Here is an 18,363-nt window from a genome sequence, read left to right as displayed (position 1 = left end):
TGTTTCAAGGGCGACAGAAGGAGGGCAAACACAGCTCAATCCCCTGGCTCTGTTGCCCCGGGAATAAATTACTGGCGCAAGAGTGTCTGCAATTCCAAACAGAAACCGATATATCCGATCAAGTCCCGAACAAGCAAACCCCTGACAGCTGGATTGGTTGCCGTGGACGGAACTGATTAGCTGAGTCACGATGGCGCAAAAGCCAAAATCAGGGTTTTTTTGAAATCGTAATTCAGATCGTGCCCATGTCTAGTCAGGAAGCTAGCTATAATACGTTGTCATTAACTTGATCCGAATCTTGCAATAATAAATTCAGTTTCCTTCAGATTAGCTGAATAAAGGTACATTCAGGTCTGCTGAATGTGTAAAGCTGCATTCAGCAGTCGATCCTTGATCCATCGTCAAGATCAGTACTGTCTATTCTGACTGGCAACAGCTCTCCAGAGCTTCTAGATCTGTCACATTACTTTCTACTTGATTCTTTTAACTGGAGATGCTGTGGAATAAACCTGGGTCTTTCTTCATACCAAGCAGATGCCCTATGACTGAGCCACAGTCCCTGCTTGGGTATCATAAATGACTCTGCTTGAAATGGTTGTCATGGAAAGATTTAGTGGAGAGGTGATTGTGGACTTAGTCTTCAGCAGTGGAAGAAAAGAAAAGGGAAGAGGTCGGCAGGGAGGGAAGTAGGGGGGAGAGAATCTGATCCCCCCCCCCCGCCAGGATGCCTTGTGAGTCCCCTGGAGGTTTGTGTGTGTTTATGTGTGTGTCTATCTATACCCCCCCCCGTGTGTATATATATATATATTCAGGACAAACTTCATGTATCTGATGAAGTGGGGTCCAGTCCACAAAAGCATCTGCCTCAATAGGTCTTTAATATTGATCTATTTATCGTTTTAATTGTATACATTAATTTTAAATGTGTTTTAAAATGCTGTAATCCGCCCTGAACCCTTTGTAGGGAGGGTGGAAAAGAAATTCAAAGAAAATAAATAAATAAATAAAATATGTCAAAAACTTCATTTTTTTCTTTTAAACATCGGCTTATTGATCCAGTGAAACACAGCTAACATCCCTTAAATCTTCTTTCTTAAAAGGTCATATAAAATTGTAATTTACCAGAAAATAGGAATTGTTCCCTTGTAACAGAAGGTGACTAAAAATGTACAATACAGTATAGTGATATGAACTGTGGAAATACGGTGATCCATGTGGAATAGATTTCAATGTTTTATTTTTTAAAAAATGCCTATTATATATTAATAACATAACATAATTAACATAATAACATAATTAACATAATTAATTCCAACCAACTTTATTGTAGCATAAACATCCAAGCACAACAGCTCTCTTTATCAGATGCATCTCGAAAGCTTATGCTACAATAAAGTTGGTTAGTCTTATAGGTGCTGCTGGACTCTACTATTTTGCAACTACAGACTAACATGGCTAACTCCTCTGGATCATTAATACCTATCATTATTAAATGTACTACAGTACAGTATAGTGATATGAGCTGTGGAAATGTGGTGACGGTCCCTGTAGAACAGATATGGTTTAAAAAAAAATTCCCATTAAATGTTAATATCATTATTACTAATGTCTATTATTATTATATGATCATTATTAAATAAATTATTAATATGATTATTATTATATGATTATTTTTAAATGTATTATTAAATGTATACAATACAGTATAGCGATGTGAACTGTGGAAATACAGTGGAGGTCCATGTAGAATAGATATCAATGTTTTCTAAAATACTTATATATTATTATGCCTACTAACACCTATTAATGTATAATAATATCATTATCATCAATAGCAATAACCAATATTAATAATCAATATTAACTAATACACTAATTCTAGTAATATTAATATTGATATTACCTATCAATACTATTTAATTATAATGATATAATGATATATTGTGCATTATTATATTGTGATTATTAATATAGTATGTGTATTAATAACGTGTATTACTATACTATTATACATTGATATATGCTAATCCGTTTTTCCGCCTTTTTATCAACCGTCGCCCTCCAACGGCCGCTCACTGAAGCGACTGAAGCCGCCTCATTATCCCACCCCCGCCCTCTAGCCAATCCCAGCACGGGGCGCGCGTGCCAGTCACTCGAGGCCCCGCCCCTGCTCCGCTTTCGAGCTGGAGGGGGAGAGAGGCGTGGCTTTGCGGGCCGAGAGACCGTTTCCTGTTCCAGCCCGGCCGTCGGGAGCGCGCTTGCAGGGGAGAGCCTTGCGGCGAGCGCCGGGCGCGGAGGTCGCGCGCGGGCGAGCCGGGCAGAGCAGGGCCGGCTCCCCATTGGCTGCGGCGGCGCCGGGCGTTCCATCCGGGCGGGGCGGCTGGCGCTGCCTCCCCGGCCGGCCCCGCAGCGCTGCAGGCGGAGGGAGCATGTCTGCAGGCCGGGCCAAGAAAGTGAAGATGGCCACCAAGTCCTGCCCGGAGTGCGACCAGCAGGTGAGCCTGGCGGAGCCCCGGCAAGCAGCTGGCGGCTGCCCGGGCGGCTCTTGGCCGTCCTCGGTGGGTAGCTTTGCTGGGCTCCCGGGCAGCCCGGGTACCTGATGGGGTCACCTGGGGATGCAGCTTCCCTAGGCGAGCTCCTGTGGTGCATAGGAGCATCAGCAGTGGAGTCCAGTGGCGCCCGGGAGACCAGCCAGTTTCCAGGGTTTGAGCTGAACGCGGTGATGGCCCAAACCATTTTTTTTATTTGCACTTACTGCAGTAGGTGTCCTTCAGTCCTTAGCATCTGGGGAGATGTCATTGGATGGATCGTTTCAGGTGGGTAGCCGTGTTGGTCTGTAGTAGAAGAGTAAGGTTGGAGCCCCGTAGCACCTTAGAGACCAACAAGATTTCCAGGGCTTTTAAGAGTCAGAGCTCCCTTCAGCCCTTTCAGCCCCCCACACCAGAAGAAGAGAGCTGTGACTCTGGAAAGCTCACACTCTGGAAATCTAGTTGGACTCTAAGGTGCTAGTTGGGCTCTAAGGTGGACCCAAATTTTGCTCCCCCAAATGGTATCAGGTGTTGTTCTGCAGCAGGATTGGAGTCTGGTGGCATCTTAGAGACCAACCAGACTTCCAAGATATGAGCTTTCAAGAGTCACAGCTCTCTTCTTCAAGTATGGGGGGCTGAAAGGGGATGAGATGCATTTCTGGCCATTAGCTTTGATCAGCAGCGACTGGCCGAGAGAGCTCAATGGACTCACCATATTCAAAGGCAGTGTGTATCTTTGCATGCAGGTTGGGTGTGTGTGTGTGTGGCTTTCATGCAACACTGGTGGGCTTCTCAGAAGCATTGGGCTGACCACTGTTGGAAGCAGGGTGTTGGGATGGGTGGTTTCAGGTATCTGATCGAGGGGGCTTTGACTCTCAAAATCTCATACGTGTGTTGGTCTCTAAGGTGCACTGGATTCCAGTCCTGCTGTTCTACTGCAGACCAACTCAGCTATTCCACTCACACTGTGTTGCATAGGGAATGTTGCACAGGATAGGGTTGGGCTCCTAGTCCAAAAAGAAAGGGTGTGTGTGGATTGTGGAGCTGGAAAAAGGCAGGAGCAGGCAAGGCTGAAGTGCTTGGAGCTTCTAGCAGCCAGGGAGAGGGGAGAGTTTGAGGAATTATGTACAGGGAGGAGGAAGTGGAGAGAGGGAGAATTTTTATTTTCCCATAACCCTGGGTGTCTAAATGAAACAGGTGAATGGTGTATTTAAGACAAGAAAAAGGAAATACTTTGTCACACAGTGTATTGTTGGTTTCTGGAACTCTCTTCCACAAGGTGCGAAGGGGGACACTTGCTTAGATGGCTTTAAAAGGGGATTTGATACATTTGTGGCCAATAGCTTTGATTGGCAGTTAGTGGCCAGGAAGGCAGTGTGTATCTTTGTGTGTGTGTGTGTGTGTGTTGCCTTCATGCCATGCTGGTGGGCTGACAGGGTTCGAAAACATTGGCTTTGCAGAGGGCTTGTTTACTACAAACGTTGTGCTTTGTACTGTTTCTGCTGCAATCGTATAACAAGAAGGAGCTGTGTTGGTGGGTGAAACTCTTTAAATGTAGGGCTCTTGCGTTCTGATATGGGCTTTGTCAAATTCTGCAGTGTGGTGAGTATTCCGAAATAAAAGCACCAACGTGGCTTCTTGAGGTGTAGGCTAAAGTAGATGGCAGAACGACAGGAAAGAGCCATGCAATGTTGTTTTTCTCACAAATGGCAAGGTGAATCTTCAGTTCTTAAGGAGGGAGGGCGAAGTGTTCTGTTTCATGTACTCCCTATAAATTGACTTGTTACCCCTCAATGTTGATGCTACTTTAAAAAAAAATGCAGTTGCTACCACGTCTCCTGGTCGTGTCTTTTTGCAGCCCACCCTTTGCTGTCATCATAGCAGCTGTTCTCAGATTTGCCAGTGTTCCTGCCTTCAGGAACTGTAGGAGATTTTTTTTTTGAGGCGTTGCAAATGTGTGTGGCCCACTGCTGGTCATTGTTTGTGTGTGCTTGAGCTGACAAAAAAAAAAACCCCAAACAAAAATAATACTGCAAGGCCTCAGTGGACAAGCATACTTAACATTTCATGTTCTGTTATTATGTAAGCGAGGATATTGGCTTTCATCCTGCCAGAGACGTTTGTGTCCCTTAAAAGCTTATATACTGCCTAACATTGATGTGGTATAAACAGATGAATATTTTACAGTCACTGAAATAATTCAGGGAACGTATTTAAGTAGGGGAGTGTTTCCCTTTACCTTTCTACCCTCCCAAGTTTGATATTATTTATGGGCATGGATTTTGATGCTGCATTCTCAGATTTCTCTGCTGCCATTGTTAATAGGGATTATCACAATGGGTTCCTATAATTTAGCAGGTCTAGTATGCACAGGCTTCTAAAATGGTATATTTGCTGGAGATAAAGTGCCCAAGATTGGTCATTCATGGACATATTGATTCCTGATGTTGTGTGTTTTGCTGAACAGATTTAGAGAGTGCTGTAAAGTGCAAGCATCTTTAGCAACCAGAGCTTTACACAAAAGACTTCTCCCCTGTGTGTTCCTGTCTTCCCTTTGAGACCCTGCTCTGCTCCCTTCTTGTTTAGTGGTAAGGGGAATCACAAATAGGAGCAGGGCCTTTTAAATTGTGGCACCAGTTTTGGAATGCCTGCCTGGTGTTGTATGTTTTTTCTTTCCTGCGCCAGGTAATATATTCTCCTGGTCTGTTCCTCCCCCATTCCCCTATTGATTTTGAGTCTGCCAGCTTATTTACTTCTTATTTATGTCATTTATAGTCCGCCTTTCTCACTGAGACTCAAGGCGGATTACATAGTGTGAGATTAGTACAATCAGTATCAAGGACATTTCCATACACAATGCCATAGCGTAAATAAATTCAAGTTTACAACAGCATAGCATTAGCAAAAATCCCATACAAAGTTGAAGAAATGCTGAAATGGAGCATAAGCAATTCTAGGACTGATATTAGACAACATAGAACTACCCAGTAGGATCATACTTGAAGCACAGGTAGCACATAGGAGCGCATACTTAAAGCATCAGATAGGATGTCAGGCAACATCCTGAAGTCTATGGTCCCTAACTTATTAGTGAAGCATCTGAGACCCTTTAACCCTTATGGCTAGCTGTAATTGTATTTTCTGCCATTTTGCTATTTAGTAACTGATACTTAATTATTGTGAAATTAATAATTTTTAATAGGCTAGCCACCGTAAAAATAATTCTTTTGGGGAAAGGAAAGGGTAAAATATTTAAGTACAGAAATACAAGTACGTGTGTGTGTGTGTTATTCACATGTTGCTGTAGGAAACACCAATATAGATGCAGCAAGCACATGGCAATAAAATATGACAAGATGTTCTTAGTTACAGCATTTATATGCTCAAACTCCTCTCTTCTGGATGCTTCCTCTACAGAGATGAACAAATAGTCTTAATATTGTTATATCAATTAATATTTTCCTTAACCATTTATACTCTTGTTTTTTTGTTGTCAATTTTTGTAGATTAAATCGCATCATTCCATGTTATTAAGCGCAATTCAGTATTTATATGTACAATGTGTGATCCCATGTATAATATGTGTACAGTGTGCTAAGTAAATTTGCAAATATGTACATTTCATGGGGAAATTTTGGTGCAAGAAAAATAAAGAATTTGTGGGTCTGGTTTGTCCAAAGGAGAACCAAATCAGAGCAGGGATTTTAAACCTGAAACAGCAGGGTTGAGGAATCGGGAAACCTTTCTATTCTTCTGAAGAAGGAGCTGTTTTGTTCAGTCAAAAGGATTTACTTCACCAAGCATGGAAAAGTTACTCAGAAGCCATGGCACTGAAGTGGTTCTGTGATGCCTCATGGCCCTATAAGGCTTGGTTTCCCATGCCCCCCCCCCCTGAAAAGAATCCTCAGTTATCTTTTAAGACTCCCATATATTTTTTTTTTTAAAAAGCCCTGGCTTTCTCAGTGTGCATTAAGAATTGTGTCCTTATCTTGATCCGTAACCCGCTGAAACCAGGCCAAGTCATTTCCTCTTTCCCTTAAGAGCTGGTCTGGAAAGAAATGGCTTTGTGTAATCTGTTCTTAAGCAACAAGAGCCTCATGCAAAATGCAGCGAATTCTACGTGCGGCTTGCTGTTTCCATCTCAGCCTTGTGTCTCTGGATAGGCGCCATAAACACTACTACACCAAAGTGCCAAATCCGGTTAACTTTTCATGTTTTGTAAGGGTTTACCCATGTCCAATATTGCAACCATTGCCAAACACCAGTCTCTGAGCTTGGGCTGTTTTGGTGAGCTGCACCGGAAAGTCATTTGCTGTGCAAGGCCTGAGTGGCACACAGCTGTGAAGGGTCAGAAACTAAAACAAGTTTCATTTTAAACCCACTTGTAACTTTTTTAAAAACTGTTAAGAGCACCATTTTATTGGCATTCTTCTGGTCTCTTTTATGGTTGAGACTTTAAATAATTTTATGTGTTCTGCGCTTCCTTACTGGCCTAGGAAGAGGCAGGACTCTTAGTTTCTAGAAATATAAAATTGTCCTCTATTTGGATAGCTAAGACAATCACTTAAAAATGGATTACCATTTTATATGCAAGGCAAGAGCAGGTGATATAGAACCAATTCCATCGTGTGTTGCTACAGTAATTGACAATAGGTGGTTGGTACTGGGAATGGGTGGTTTTTATCGAGTTCATGGGTTATACTATGACTCACAGTTGGGTTGTGACCTTACCAATGATGGGCCTGGCCAGAGAAGCAAAATCCAGTTTTGGCAAGTTAAGGAGAAAGATGGATAGAGAGAGGCAGAAGGGGAAAGGACAGATTTAGGTGAATAAAAGTAAAAATTCGACAAAAGTGCGTCCTGTTTTTATCAAAGCGAGATGAAAAGTAGATTTTCGGTCTAGAAAGGTTAGACAGCCTTTGCTATATCTGGGAGTAGTCTGCACGTTGATGCAAGATTAAGCGCTTGCTGAATACATGTTGCTTTGTTCAGGTTTAGGGGTGTGTGTGCTGCAATTTATTTTATCTTGCAGCAATTATGCATTTTTCGACTCATATGAAATGTTGTGCAATGGAGGCAGAGCGAGCCAGTTTTGCTTGCTTGATAAAAGCAAGACCATATTATAGCAGGTTTTTTTTTCTCTTCCCCTGCTGGGCCATGGAAGAGAACATCTTGTGCTACTTCTGGAAAATTGTGTTTAAATTCTAAGCATATGGTGTGCTGGAGTATGAAGTGGGATTTGGCGTTGTGTGATGTCTGCCCTTTTGAAAGCAAGTGCAGCGGATTGTATCTTCCTTCTCAGTTTACTTAAACACAGTCTCTTTCCCCTGGTAGGTGGGGGAAACTCTGCAGTTAGCTGGGTGAAGTGGTAGGATGCAACCTGGCATGTATCACCTCAACGCCAACGCAGTTTTGTCTAATACCAAAAGTTTCTGAAGTTCTCTTAAATAGGCTTTATGTTGAGGCAAGGTTTGATTTAAATAGAAGTTTCCTGTTTTGTTTTTAGAAAAGGTGACCCCAAATTCTGATCTTTCAACGTGTTCATATGTTATCTTTGGAGGACATTTCTCAGTTTCATGGCCTGACCTTACTCATGCTTGAGGTTTACCATCTGTTACAAATAATGAGATGTCCAACAGGGCATAAAAGAGAGGTGGGAGGGGAACTATGAAATCCCCAGAGAACAAGGGTGTTTAACCATCAGTCATAAAATTCACTGTTGAACACTTGGTGTCTTGCCAGTCAACTTTCCAAAGTCTTCTTTTCCACATTGGTAGATTGGGGGGGGGGCGGGCGGGCGGTTTGCAAGCAAGCACTTCATGCTAGCTTTCTCAAGAGAGTAGAGGAAATACGTTATGGCTGGTTCTGTGGATTTTTTTTCCTGAGTGCATACTAAAATGGTGGTGTGTGTGTGTCTGTTGGTCTCATAGAAATTCTCTTGAAAGTCTGGAAGTGTGTAGTTGGGCAAAAGAAAACCAACTACAGTCCTATGAATTCGAATATCTTCAGTCTGACACTCTAACCATTATACCACACTGCATCTTATGTAGGGGACCCGCGATTTTATTCATTTAGAAGGTTTTTATTCTGTTTTCCTGCCCAATCAGGGTCACCAAGGTGGCTAATGGCTAAACAGAGTATAAAAACACACCATAAAACAGATGAAGAACCAGAATTAAAATGTATCTGTATAAAAAGAGAGAGGCATCAATTAAAAAGATAGGGCAGGGTAGAGAGATTATTGAAGAAAGCCAGTTTGATGTAGTGGTTAAGAGCGTGGGACTCTAATCTGGAGAGCCGGGTTTGATTCCCCACTCCTCCACTTGAAGCCAACTGGGTGATCTTGGGCTAGTCACAGCTCTCTGGGGCTCTCTCAGCCCCACCCACCTCACAGGGTGTTTTGTTGTGGGGATAATAATAACATACTTTGTAAACTGCTCTGAGTGGGCATTAAGTTGTCCTGAAGGGCAGTATATAAATTGAATGTTGTTGTTATTAAGAAATGCCAGATGATAACAAAAAAAGTCTTCACCTGTTAGCAGAAGACAGTGATAGAAAAGGATAGGTAAATATCTCTGAGGGAGGGAGTTCCAAAGTTCTGATCGACTGTTGGTTGCTGGTGCAGAGAAACCTGCTGTACGTTTTCCAGTTCTGTGTGGGAAATCCACCCCCTCTCTAAAATGCCGTTTTGGCACTAAATTTCAACCTGAAACCTGCAGTAGATGGTTTCCATAGCAAACGCTCTCCTCCCACTGCTTTAAGAACGAGAAACGCATTTGTATGTAACTCGCTCTGGCTCGTTTGATGACTGTTTCGTGGGCCTGAGAAAAAGGGCCTTCTTCCAACTACAGCCTTTGGCAACTAGGCATGAGTAATGACCCAGTGCGGAGGCACAATTGTGCAGTCCGCTCAATAAGGGGCGAGAGTGTCACAATTGAAATGAGACCGAATCCTTGCATCGGCAACGTGCAAGGAAGACAGTTTATGTGTGGGAGTTTCTCTCACCAGATCAAGACGGTCATATTTTGCGCCCTCCCTATCATGACAGATAAGCTTCATATCGGGCATGATGTTCAACTGCAACTGCACGCTGGGCTTTAATCAAAACCTGCGGCCCAGTGGAATGGAACTGAAGTGGTTGCTTATGCTACTTTGCTTGGCCCAGCGTTTCTTTGGAAGCCAGCCTCCTCACGCACGTGCCTGAATTTGTGCATGAGCGCTGAAACATCCCCCCACCGCCACCCTTTTGGAATAGCAGCTCTGTGCTGCTTTTGAAAATGAGCAGGCAGAGGTGGTCCGGTGTGCCTCTTCTTCTGTGCTGCTTTGGATGTTTAAATATCCACAATTTCTTGATTTTGAGCTTTTTCACCTTCCCTGTGAGCTTGGGAAGGTAGGAGGGAGTTATTGTCAGTCTTGCAGTTTTAAGATTGCATATGAAGAGGGCTGTGGTGGAGGGGGAGAGAATTACACAAATGGAAGGATGTGTTCTGGTTCTTTCAAGCTCCCTGTCCTATGCATCCTCTTTCAGCTGCCTTGTGAATGGGCTCAGTTGTTAATGGCACGATGCCTTGGTGCATATTCTGCTCTGCATTCTTGGTGAGTAATAATCTGTTTTCCCGAGGTTGGGTTCTCATAAACATGCCTCTGTTTGGCACCGGAAGTAGTGCTTTGCCTCTCTTAGTAACAGTTTGGTGTGATGCAAACAGCAAAAAAATCCCCCCCCCCCCGCTTTGCAAATGAACATACCAGTCGGGCAGCATTTTCCTCTGCTAATATTAGCTCATATTTGGAAACTTCTCAAGCGCTTCTTGACCCCCATTTTGCCAGGCTGAAACAAATGGATTAAATTTAAGTGGGGTTAGAGTTACGGCCATAAAAGCTGCAGCAGATCCCGGTGTGCTTTTGCCATATGCACACTTTTTCCAGTAGCAGAAGGGAGCTTTGACTTTCGAAAGCTCGCACCCTGGAAATCTAGTTGGTCTTTAGGGTGCTGGTGGACCCGAGTCTTGCTCTTCTATTGCAGACCAACACAGCTGCCCGCCTGAAACTATTTTTTCAATATATAACTGAGACCATATAACTGAGACAGTTGTGCAAGACTACAACTGTGTGTGGGAACAATGGGGCAGGAGGTGCTGTTTTGAGCATTAACACAACTTCCTCTTTGCCGGCTTCATTTTATCTTTAAGATAACGTCGTTTAATGAGTGTATAAACAACAGGCAGCACAAACAGCAGGTGACGTGGTAATGTTGCTTCCGTGCTGCACCTTTCGTATAAAAAAAGTCCTAGATAACTGGGGAAAGCTTCTAGTAATTTGCATTTTCCCCCATGCTCCAGTCCCATTGACATGTGCTGTACATGAGGTTGCATTTTAAAGACCACAGAAAATGATCCAACATGAGCGTTAGCAGTGACAGACCACAGGAAGCGTATTTATTGCATTTTACAAGAACGTTTGCTTTTGTTTCCGGGCACAAAGCGCTGCTTTGGAGCTTTGTAGATGGCAGCAGCCTGGGCCTGGGGTACCTGCAGAACTGCTTGCTCCCCTGTGGATGGGTCTGTTCACCAAGATGCTCTTTGGAAGCCCCTTTCTCTCTCTCCTTCTCATCATCTGAACAAAGTGGATGGTGGCCAGAGATAGGGCAGTGTGGCTCAGTGGTAGAACGTCTGCTTGGCATGTAGAAAGTCCCAGGTTCAATTCCCAGCATTCCAATTAAAAGGTCGAGGTTGTAGGCGATGTGAAAAATCTACACCTGAAACCCTGGAGATCAGCTACCGGACTGAGTAGACAATGCTCACGGAGCAATGTTCTGTTCAGTATGAGACAGCTTCATATGTTCCTATAGCTTGGCATGCCCAATGCAAAGTAATGGTTATTACATACAAAGCCCTTCACGGCTTTGGTCCAGCATACCTACAGGACCGCCTCTCTCCCTATGTCCCTGCACGGCAGCTTCGCTCATCTGAACAGGGTCTCTTGCAGGTGCCAGCTTGCACATGGGCTTTCTCTGTGGTGGCCCCTATGGTGGCCCCTACCCTGTGGAATGGCCTGCCTGAGGAGTTCAGGAGAGCCCCCACCCTCCTGGTTTTCCGCAAACAATACAAAACTGAATTATTCAAAAAGGCCTCTTTTCTCATCTAAGGGCGGTATTGTAGGAAAGGGATCCCAGATGTTTTGCTAATGAGTGAGATTTCACCACTATGTTGCCTTACATACTATCTGTTGCTTTAAATTTTACTCCTATATCCCACCTGTGCTTTATGTAAGTCTTAGAATTGATTATGTTTTGTTTCAGCAGTTCCTCAACCCCATACTGAATCCTTGCTAATACTATGTCTTTGTAAACTTATATTCTTTTACCCCATGATATTGTTTATGGAAATGTTCTTGAAACTGTATTAATTTACCCTATGACATTTTTAATGGAAATGTTCTTGACACTGTATGGAGATGCCTGCCCTTGTCCTTGCCACTAATTGTACTAATCTCACACTATGTAATCCGCCTTGAGTCTCAGCGAGAAAGGTGGACTATAAATAACATAAAAATAAATAAAATAAACAGCCTTCTCTACGAGGTGAAGCCTGATGCCTTTGTGGCTAGCATGAAATACCTTTTAATTCCGGCATCCCTTAGCCTGATTCTGGGTTGGATCTGGCACTGTGTTTCTGCATCCACAACGACTTCCACCCACGCAGTGCTACCTTCAGTCCAGTCAAGCAAGCCTTTATTGGCATATTGGCTACCTTCTCTGTTTCCCTCCCTCCCACAGCAGCCTGAATTGCTGTCCCTGTCGCCCTCTCTCCGCCAGAGACAGGATCTCACCAGACACCTGTTGCGGAAAGGAGCTTGAGAAAATGATGATTGGACGGCGGCTGTCCTGGCACCTGCGCTGCGCTGGATCTAACCCATAATGCCCTATGTTCTGGTTGACTAGCAGCACTGTACATTTTTTTCTGCTTCTGTTATTTCTTTAGGTTTTTATTGCAGCTTTAAAAAGTGGGTTTTTTTGACAAAAATTATTTGGAAAAGCAAGATGGAAATAATTACGAGGGGGGGGGACAGTCTCGTTTTTGCTGTGGGTTTAGGTTTCCTTTTCCTTTTTTCATAAAACCTTACAAGCATGAACTTCTCCGCTAAGGAAATTGACAGAAAATATGAAACATACCGGTTATGACTGTGCGATGCTCTGAGGAAGATAATTGGTCGTTTGTCTAAAATGCAGGCTAACAATTTTATTGGCTGTAGTGAATGAGGCTAGTATTCTAGGGTAGCAAATATTCTTTTTTATTTTATAGTTGAGATTTGAGAAATTTTCCCTGCCCAAATGGGAGAGGAAGCATTCAGACCTGCCACACGCACACAACCTGCGGTCTGAAATGATATCGTCTGAAGGGTAAAATCCAGGAATGCAATAAAACCGGAGTCCAGTGGCACCTTAAAGACTAACAAATTTTATTCCAGTGCAAGCCATCATGAGTGGGAGGGCATTGCGGTATTCATCTGTTGGATTCATCAAGTTCACCGCCATGATCTTGCGTAGTGTTAAAAAGTTACTCATTCAGTTTGCTCACTTCAGGGTATCTATCTTGTCTTTTTTTCCCCTGAAGAGGTACTTTATTTTATTCCTTTATTTACGTTATTTATAGTCTGCCTTTCTCACTGGGACTGAAGGCAGATTACACAGAGTAAGTCAGTACAGCCCACAGGACGGGGCACCCAATAAACAATGGAATAGGATTTGGATCGTAGAAACCTGGAACCAGCCAGAAATCTGAGAGCTGCAGCAAATCAGAAGAGTATTAAACATGATGAGTTAAATGATGCTAAAAGTTGCTTGTTCATTTCCTGCTAAAATAAACATGCTGACCCTTTGAAACTTTTTTTGGTTTTTATCTTTTCCAGGTTCCTGTTGCATGCAAATCCTGTCCGTGTGGTTATATATTTATTAGTCGCAAGCTCTTACATGCAAAACGTTTGGAGAGGCTGCCGCCCTCTGCAGGTATTTGTTTTGCTTGATGGGTTTCCTTCTGCTCTTGTAGTGTTAAAAAAAATGTTTTAAAGGGTATTCCAAAGAACTGGCTTGTGTTATTGAGAGAACAATCCCTTTGGCACACTCAAGGTAGAAGAAAGACATTCTTGAGATAGCTGGATCAGCTGTCCCGTTTGGGGAGAGAAAGGGTGTCTTGATTGTACGTTCAGCATTGCTTTGAGCTAAGTTTTCATCAACGGCAGTCACAGGTGATGTTTGAGCCGCCGTCATGGTTCAGGAGAAATGTTTTGATCTCTCAAAGGCACTATGTAAATATTCACAGTGATGAATCAGAAATAAATTCTTCTGTATTTCCTCTTGTTGCCCTGCCTAAAGAAGCGTAGAATTCTTCAAAGAAAAAACCCACAGCAAGGTTGTATGTTCCAGAGGCACCTCCCCTCCCAGTCATTTTTTCTACAACTGTGATGGGGGCGGGGTAAAGTTGCAGAGTAATTATTGCACAGTAGAATCAGAAAAAGAGGATAGACTCCTGTGGTTTTCGCTCTAGAAAAATACTTTTACTACATATCAGGGGAAAGGGTACATTCGGTGAGAAAATAAATGAATAGCTATCACTCTGCATCTTGATGGCTAACTAGATCTCAACACTTCTAACACACTGGCTGAACAAAGAGCAATAAAACCCTAGTATATGTTGCTAGTTAATTGCCCCCCAGTAAACTGGTTCTGTAGATGACTGTAGTGTAGATGACTGGGGAAGGCAATGGCAAACCATCCCGTAACAAAATCTCCAAGAAAACGTCGTGATGCAACGTCCCTCCATGGGTTAGTAATGACTCAGTGCTTGCAGAGGAGACTACCTTTACTTTTAAACTAGCTGATCCAATCGACAATCCTAGGTCCCTTAATTAAGCATAATAATTCCCTCTTCTCTGGCGGGAACTCTTACTCTGCAGCTAAGTGGTCCTATTGAAACTCCCTATTTAACTAAACAAACAGAACAGCAATTTAACTCTTTCATGACTGAAGTGAATGACGCTTGCTAAAAATCCCAACAAACTGACTTTTTTGTTAGAATTCAGAATGGATTCTGTGCGGCCGGAGTGCACGTGTGAGCTATAGACGGCCACATATCTGGCTATTTCACATGACCGGCGCTTTTTTTCTTACCACTTTTTCCATAAGGAGATGCGAAAGCCTAGGATTGCTTGAACCCATCATGCAACTGACTGGGATGGCTGCCTTGAGAAATGAGAGCACTCCCACCAGAGATGGCAGAGGCACTGTTGTATAGTGGTTAGTGGCAGACTGGAATCTGGGAAACCTTGGTTTGAATCTCCACTCTTCTGTGGAAGCTCAGCGGGTGACTTTAGATCATTCTCCGTCTCTCTGTTCCTGTGTTTATCTTCTTGCCTCCCTCTTCTTTTTGTGTGTGGCAACCTGGAGATTATTTCGTTTTATTTACTTAATTTATACACTGCCTTTCTTTGTGGGGACCCAAAACAGCTTGCATCCTTTCCCTCTTACTTCATCCTCACAACAACCTTGTGAGGCAGGTTAGGCTGGGACTTGATAACTGCCCCAAGGTCACCCAGCAGGCTTCCATGGCAGAATGAAGATTCGAATCTGGGTCTTCCAGATCCTACTCCTGTACTCTAACCACTACACCATTTTGATGTAGTATGAGTTGTGGAATGTGTTGATTGAGGCCTGTTCATTTATTAGAATTTATTTTAGTGTTTTCAATTTTTTTTAAAAAAAATCACATTTGAGAGGCAACTTCCTTTTTGTTAAATTTCTGCACGGAGGGAAAAACGTGGATGAACTTACGGGAAGATATTGAGGTGGGTCAAAAGCTGAGATTTGAAATTATTCCACAGTTTGAAGATCGGCAATTAAAATTTGCTTTTAAAAAAAATCTGTTGATGCAGATAGCAGAGGTGAAGCGAAAAGACGGCGGACAGAAAGAGTTAAACGAGAGAGGATAAATTCTGTAATCAACAAAGACCTGGAAAACAGGAGGCGGTCCAGATCCAACAGCTGTTCCGATCACAGTCGGAGAGGAAGAGGGCGGCCGAAGACCACCACGACCAAAAAGCACGAAGAAGAAAGAGGTATGAACAGAACGATGACTTTTTGCGATACGATGGCTGCAGGTGGGTTGATGGATTGGAGAATCGCTTTCAGGCCCGGCGGAGCTTCGAGGTTGCTTTTGGGTTGGATCTCAGAGAGCCTGTTGTGTGGCGAGGGTGGGGGGGAGGACTCCTTCTGCCAGGTGAAAGAACTTCCATTAGCAGAGCAGATCTTGTGGGATGCAGCCTCGTTGCCTTGCCCTGATTAAACTAGCTGGAATTGCTACGGAAGGGAAAGCAGCCGTGTTTCCTTGGATGAAAGTCTAATCGTTTATAAACCTGCTGCTTGCCGTCTTGATTCAGGAGCTGTGCACAGACCTCTTATTCTCGGTGGTGGCCTGGTAGGCTGATTTTATACACCCATGTGTAGGAGACTGTTAAACTTCGTGGTGACTTCTCTGTGATGGGTGTCCTTGCGTGGGCGAAGGATTGTGCCTGCTTATATTTTTACGTATTAGACTTGAATCGCTTCTGCGGCTTGTGCAAGTAGCCAGTCATTGGACAGAACAGCTATAGAGTGATTCCGCACACGTTGGATAATGCACTTCCAATCCTCTTTATAGATCATTTGGAACGGATTTTTTTTGTGTGCGGAACAAAAAATCCACCTCAAACTTGATAAAGTGCATTGAAAGTGCATTATCCAAGGTGTGTGGAATCAACCATAAAGAGCCAGGGGCCTCAGATCAGAGTTTCAGGTCTATCTGAGCCAAACAGACACAAGACAGTTTTGTGTTTTGCTGAGCAGTGACCCCCAGTGCTTCATGGGTTAACACTTGCTGTCAGGAACGGCCACTCTAAAATTTAACGCCGAATAAAAAACAAATGGGTCATCTCTTTACCTTTCCTGATTTGTCTGGTACACTCTTAAAACTTCAGCCCAATTCTCAAAGATATTCCCAACGTTGAAACGTAACCCACTTTGTTGAGATGTAGAAAAACGGTTCTTCTCTCTTCTATGCATGATGTGACGGCATCAGATCTCCTGACTTCAGGTCGGACAGGAAGAAAATGAAATAAAATTAAACGTTTTCATTTATGCATTGCCAACCACTGTATAAATACCCTGTATATACCACGGGGTGTAAATCTTCTCGGTGGTTTAAGGAAAACCACCCCACATGCTCCCACCCCACCATTCCGTTTTCTGTGAGCAGAAATGTTTGCACTTCTCTTCTGGAGAGCCTGACTTGGTTCCGTGCCATGCTCCTGAGTTTCAGAGAGGCATCTTAGTTTGCTGTCGGTCACAGGATGCCAGTCTAGGCAGGCCCTCTCTGATCTTTTAGGCCAGTCCTTGCATTCCTATGCGACAAATTTCTACATCACTGTGCCTGACTTTCATGATTCTCTGATCTTTTGAAAGGCTAAATTAGTTCCTGCAGAGAGAGGTCATCTATCGTGGACAGTATACCAAACTAGAACCAAGTTATAGTTTGGGATAGGTCCATCGATGACTGATAGCCATGGTGAATAAAGGGAACCTCTATATTCAGGAGTCTGATCCTGCGGGGCTTGTGTTCGTAAGTTCAAATCCCTCCTCGGTCACAAAACTATTCAGTGACGTTGGGGAAGTAGTTCTCTTTCAGCTTAACCTGCCTTACAGGTTTGTTGTGAGTGTAGGGGCACAGAAGACCTGCGCAGGGCAGGGTTATTACATCATTGACCTTTCCCCCCTTTTCTTCTGCAGAAAAACAAGAGAAAGAAGTTGACATGTATGCAAACCTCTCGGATGAAAAGGCTTTTGTGTTTTCAGTAGCCTTGGCAGAAATAAACAGAAAAATCATCAACCAAAGACTGATTCTTTGATTATCTCGATGGCCCGAATGCATCCCGTGGCATTTAAGCCAAATAATGGATTTTGGACTCTCTAGCAGCACGTCCTCTCATCTCCATCAGTTGGAGAGGGGGGAGTCATGCCCGTTTCCTGGCTGAAATTCTACTACAGATGCTGGTTTTAGGAGCCTACAGACTGTTGTTGTCCAGCTAACTCCTAAGAAGCAAAGCGTTCAACACTTTGCCTAGCGGTGGCGGAAAACAAGGCAAAATCCTTTAAATTCTACAAAGACAGCTTCTTCCAGAATGTGCACAGTTAAAAACTGTTGTGTTTGTTCTGAATTTGCTGCCTCAAAATGCAATATTTTAATTAACTTAAATTTTCTTTACAACATAGATTCTCAACTATATTGAAGCTTACATGTGTATAGTTCTAACCTTTTAATAAATCAGTATTTTATGGACCCTTCTGACTCTCTGTAATGGATTTAGTTTAAAACAATTCTGTATTCCCTTTCCCATACATCTTGACTTCAGTTTCATCTCGTATACGTTAAACAGGAGTCCAGGACACATTGAAGACTAACATTCAATTTCCAGTGTGTCGGGTCTTAACTTTATTAAATTCCATGAGGTTGTAAAAATGAAATTATAATTGTATCTGATGAAGTAAACTCTCATGCATACTTCACCAGATACACCAGAAAACTTACCATGGAATAAAATTAGTCTTTAAGGTGTCACTGGATTTCTCTTTTAACTCTGTTGCAACAGCTACTCTTCTGGGTTCATTATGCATGGTTCTGAAGTCAATAAACAGATGACTAGTGATCCAAACAGAGGTGTTATCTATGGGCATTAAAGTGAAAATTGAGCACGTCCCTCTCCCAGAGTCAGAAATGCATTCTTACTGATTTGAAATTCTCCATTATTT

General features: G+C 43.1%; 1 protein-coding gene across 1 annotated transcript; it reads left to right on the top strand.

Annotated features, from left to right (window-relative positions):
* The first annotated feature begins 2,230 nt into the window (after positions 1–2,230).
* C16H16orf87 (chromosome 16 C16orf87 homolog) lies at positions 2,231–17,895 on the top strand. The gene is made up of 4 exons (XM_055000497.1): positions 2,231–2,495; positions 13,437–13,533; positions 15,456–15,638; positions 17,344–17,895. Exons 1-4 carry the CDS (start codon positions 2,430–2,432, stop codon positions 17,460–17,462), a joined length of 465 nt encoding a protein of 154 aa, XP_054856472.1. The 5' UTR covers positions 2,231–2,429; the 3' UTR covers positions 17,463–17,895.
* Positions 17,896–18,363: the final 468 nt, after the last annotated feature.

The sequence above is a fragment of the Eublepharis macularius genome, chromosome 16 (genome assembly GCF_028583425.1).
Source record: "Eublepharis macularius isolate TG4126 chromosome 16, MPM_Emac_v1.0, whole genome shotgun sequence".
Taxonomy (NCBI): domain Eukaryota; kingdom Metazoa; phylum Chordata; class Lepidosauria; order Squamata; family Eublepharidae; genus Eublepharis; species Eublepharis macularius.
This window is presented reverse-complemented; position numbering and strand designations above follow the sequence as displayed.